We start from the raw sequence: 5,000 nt of genomic DNA, 5'->3' as shown, positions 1-5,000 counted from the left end.
CCGCTCCATCCCGCTCCGCTACCGCTCCATCCCGCTCCGGTACCGCTCCATCCCGCTCCGCTACCGCTCCATCCCGCTCCGCTACCGCTCCATCCCGCTCCATCCCGCTTCATCCCGCTCTGGTACCGCTCACACCATGTGGAAGCACGCCCGAGTCCGACCACAAATGCATCTGCACAGAATTAGTCTGGCGATGCCAGGCTAGTGTTTAAGCTATAATTAAAATACATCGCAGCTTTTTTCTTTTTTGGAGCGGAGCAGTGAGCGATTGGAGCGGAGAGAACTGACCGCTCACATGCTCCGGCCGAGACGCCACCAAAACGTAAAAAAAAAAGGTATCGAATGAAGTATTCTATTGGTATCAGTATCACTTTAAGGGTACTGGTATTGGTACTGGTATCGTAATTTTTTAAATGATACCCAGCCCTATTGGCCACCCTATTTTTCTCTCGCTGTCTGCTAGCCAGCTCATTTACATTACATTCTATCTAGCTGCTGCAATTTCCAACTTTCTTTCAACTCTCTCCTCCGATGCTTCACAGTTTACAGACAAGTCTATTCTGACACCATGTTATATGCAGAGCTCTGTTCACGTTCCAGTAAGAACTGCAATAAAGTTCAGCATAACACATCTGGGCAAATGTCCCCCAATGAGTCATCTCTCTCTAGCTAACCTTTTATGGAACTGTCTGTCTGTCTGTCTGTCTGTCTGTCTGTCTGTCTGTCTGTCTGTCTGTCTGTCTGTCTGTCTGTCTGTCTGTCTGTCTGTCTGACTGTCTGTCTGTCTGTCTGTCTGTCTGACTGTCTGTCTGTCTGTCTGTCTGTCTGTCTGTCTGTCTGTCTGTCTGACTGTCTGTCTGTCTGTCTGTCTGTCTGACTGTCTGTCTGTCTGTCTGTCTGTCTGTCTGTCTCCCTGTTCAGTGAAATTGTCCTGCAGTTTTTTATGAAATGGAAGGAGAGAGACTAGTACACACTAGACTAGTACTAGTAACTAACTAAATGTTGAAATGAGTGGAACATGTTTCTATTCTGACTGAAAGTTTCCTGAATACTTTCTCACACTGAACAGCAAAGACCTTCAGCCTGGTTAGTCAGAGAAGAAGATTTTTTTTTACCTGATTAGCCTTGAAACCAGAAACAACCAACCAGCCTGACAGGGAGAACTGCAAATACAGAGTAAAAAAAAAAAAGAAAAAGATTTCTACTCTTGACTAAATGATTAAAAGTTAAATGTTTAACCAATTGATTGTGCTTTTTAAACCCAATGATGGTACTTTTAAAGGACAGCAGGGAGACAAACTAGAAACAGCATAATCAGACTGAAAGGAAAGTAAAGAGAAGCCAAACCCAGAGAAAACATGAGGATGTTAAATTCCTCTGAAATAGAAGGAAGCAGATTTACCTGCCTGTCTGTCTGACTGTCTGTCTGCCCGTCTGTTTCAGCTCCCTCAGACTCCTCAGCTGATACAACTGATAGACCAGGTCAGTGTGTGTGTGTGTGTGTGTGTGTGTGTGTGTGTGTGTGTTTCCATGATGATCCAGTCCAGACTGCTTTTCCACCAGAAACAAGGAAGTTTAAACCCCCAAGCAGCTTTGTTATTAAACAGCCTTTTGTGTTTCACCTGTTTTTTATTTTGCTAATTCTCTTTTTCTTCTAGCTCTTTATCATTTACCTTTAATGCATCATCATTATTATTATTATTATTATTATTATTATTATTATTATTATTATTATTATTTGATGTCACTTCATACCATTACCCAGCAGGCACTCTCGCAAGTTGTCAGTAGAAATAGCACCGTGTTATGAAATAGTAAAAAATAAACCTTATCTTCTGTTCCTCCAATAGACTCCAGTAACATCGAATCTGGACCAGACAGCAACAGTAAGATCACACTATTTTACTATTAATATTAATAATATATACAAGTACCATGTCTATAAAGGAGTTTCTACAGAGCCCGGGAGTGGATGCAGGAGAATAAAATATTATTATTATCATTTATTTAAGATTTACGATATTGAGGGCAGCAGATCATTTTGATTAAATTGACTGCACATCATACATATTGTTCCTTCATTATGGCTGATTTGTACCTTAATTTTCATTAATTTGTGTGAGAAAATAAATGTACTCATGCCCACAAGTTAATAAAATGTCCACACATTTTTTAAAGTGCTTGATTTAGCTCCATCATTTCAAACTCACTTGTCGTAGCTAGTTGAAGTTGCTTTATTGTGTTGAATCACTTAGTTTAATTAACTTTATACTTAGTTGGATAATGCCATATTGATATGGTGCAATGGATGGATTTGTTGATTAAATTTTATTTAAGGAAAAAACTTACGTACCGACACTCTCACTTGTAAGAAAGTTAAACTCAGAAACTGAGCTGCCATGACCATGTGAACCTCTGTCTTCATTCTCCTGGCCAGATCCAGACAGCAGTGACTCTGCTGCTGGTAAAGACTCAGGAGACATCATGGACAACTCAGATGGTAAGACCAAACTGACCTTCTGATTGGTGGAGAACCTCAGATTCCCACCATGTCTGATGAGACATGCTGGTTGGTGGAGAACCACAGTCTCATCCCGTCTCAGTCAGATCCAGCCTGAAGCCTCAGATCCTCCAAACCAAACAAAATCCAACCAAATCTAGATTGTGGTTTTGTTGGTCTGTCATGATGTTAGACATGTTGACTGGAACAACTAGAGACTGGTAGCAACTGTAGCCAGTTAGCTCGACCCTCCGGGTATGGATAATAACAATAAATATAAATAACATAAATAACAATAACACTTTTAAAAACAGAGTTCAAATAAAAGCAAACAGCATACCCATAACATGAATTAAAACAAGTAAAACAGGTATGGATGGGCCCTGTGGATTTAAACACCACCTTAATGTGCTGTCGGTACTAAAGAAGAACCAGCAATGCAATCCTGCGAGATCAGGCAAACAAGATGGTGTTTTTCCTTGATGAGGATTAAAATTTCAGTGTTCTAAATTTATGAATGTATTAGTCGACACAATCCACAGCAGAAAATAGTAATCATCAGATAGAAGACTATGTTTCATTTTCACACAATTTGAACAATTGCCTATACAGTAGGTACTCGCGTGTGCCGCATAATAAATACAAAGTGGGAAACTGTTGCGGGTATAATAATCTATTTCAACATTCAAAGGGTCTCCATACCCATCCCTAGTTGTAGAGACTAACTAACTAACTAACAGGTGCAGTTTTCTCATGACATAGCTCGCCATTGTACCCCTTTCTCTCTTGCTTTAAGCACTTCTTTCATGGTGACTTGACTTGTGACTTGCTTGACCTGAGCAATGACTTGACTTGTCTTGCTTGACGTTTAGCAGTTACTCGACTTGACTTGCTTGAGTCTAAACACAGTGACTTGGGACTTGCTTGAGACTTGAAGGTTAAGACTTGAGACTTGCGTGTGACTTGCACACGTGTGACTTACTCCCACCTCTGGTATTAGTACTGCTAATTAACAAAAAACACTGAACTAACCAGCAAGACCAAGACCAGGTTTCACTGCCTGGTCTTAACAGACTCACTACCAGACAAGCTGGTCTGGGATCAGATTAAACACTTCACCCAAAAATGAAAATCCAGTCATCTACTCACCCCCATACCAGTAGAAACTCTGTAAAGTTTGTTAGTCCACACAACAGTCCCGGAGATCCCTGGAAGAAGTACATTGCAGCGTTCTCCAAAACAACTGAAGTTGCTGGAGACCTGTCTTCAGACTTCAAAAAATTACGGAAAATAACCATAAAATGTCTCCATGCAGCTCTCACAGCATAATCCAAGTCTCCCTTACAGACTTCGGAGGGAACGAAAGCCCGAATAAATTATTATCTGTCAGATGAGCCACTAATTGTTTAAAAACTACTTTTTCTCAAATCTGTGAGTTTTGAGACAGGTCTGAAGTTATTCAGAGTGGAGGGATCTAAATTGGGTTTTTTAAGGAGAGGTTCGACTAGAGCAGTTTTAAAATAAGCAGGGACAGAACCAGAGAAAAGAGAGCTATTTACAACAGATAACATGAAAAGACCAACAGTAGGCAGAGTCTCCTTCAGTAGTCTGGTACATCCAAGGGGCAAGCAGATGACTTCATGTGCTCAACAGTTTCATTAAGTAAAGATAGAGACACTGACTTAAAAGAACTGAAGGTTACAACATCAAATGTTCTGTGAGTGAAGGGATCAGGTTTGGTTTCAATTTGTCCAGTAAAAAATCTTTTAAACTGTTTGCAGAGGTCAGGTGATGCAAGCATGTGATTACTACAACTACTATTACTGCAACTACTATTACTACAACTACTGCTACTATTACTACAACTACTATTACTACAACTACTGCTACTATTACTACAGCTACCATTACTGTTGCTGCAACTACTGCTACTATTGCTACAATTACTGCTACTATTACTACAACTACTATTACAACTACTATTACTGCAACTACAACTACTGCTACTGTTACTACAACTACTGTTACTGCTCCTGCTACTGCTGCTATTGCTATTGCTACTACTACTGCTACTATAACTACTTCAACGACTACTACTGCTACTACTACTGCTACTACTGCTACTTCTAGTGCTACTACTACTACTGCTACTACTGTTACTACTACTGCTACTACTGCTACTGCTACTTCTAGTGCTACTACTACTACTACTGCTACTACTGTTACTACTACTGCTACTGCTACTATTACTACTACTGCTGCTACTACTACTACTACTGCTACTACTGTTACTGCTGCTACTACTACTGCTACTACTGCTACTGCTACTACTGTTACTACTACTACTACTACTACTACTGCTGCTGCTACTACGGTTACTACTACTACTGCTGCTACTACTACTACTGCTACTACTGCTGCTGCTACTGCTGCTGCTACTATTACTACTACTACTGCTACTACTGCTACTACTACTACTACTGCTACTACTGTTACTACT

At 40.3% G+C, this 5,000-nt stretch overlaps 1 protein-coding gene across 1 annotated transcript in view; it reads left to right on the top strand.

Annotated features, from left to right (window-relative positions):
* Positions 1-5,000, top strand: part of stm (starmaker) — a 17,742-nt gene that overhangs the window by 8,144 nt on the left and 4,598 nt on the right. Inside the window, exons 7-9 of the mRNA XM_078290500.1 lie at positions 1,444-1,482; positions 1,851-1,886; positions 2,438-2,500. Of these exons, the coding sequence (XP_078146626.1) occupies positions 1,444-1,482; positions 1,851-1,886; positions 2,438-2,500 (138 nt within the window). The remainder of the gene's footprint in view (positions 1-1,443; positions 1,483-1,850; positions 1,887-2,437; positions 2,501-5,000) is intronic.

Source organism: Centroberyx gerrardi, chromosome 19 (assembly GCF_048128805.1).
Source record: "Centroberyx gerrardi isolate f3 chromosome 19, fCenGer3.hap1.cur.20231027, whole genome shotgun sequence".
Taxonomy (NCBI): Eukaryota; Metazoa; Chordata; class Actinopteri; order Beryciformes; family Berycidae; genus Centroberyx; species Centroberyx gerrardi.
Note: the sequence above shows the minus strand (reverse complement) of the source record. Positions and strands in the feature narration are given on the sequence as shown.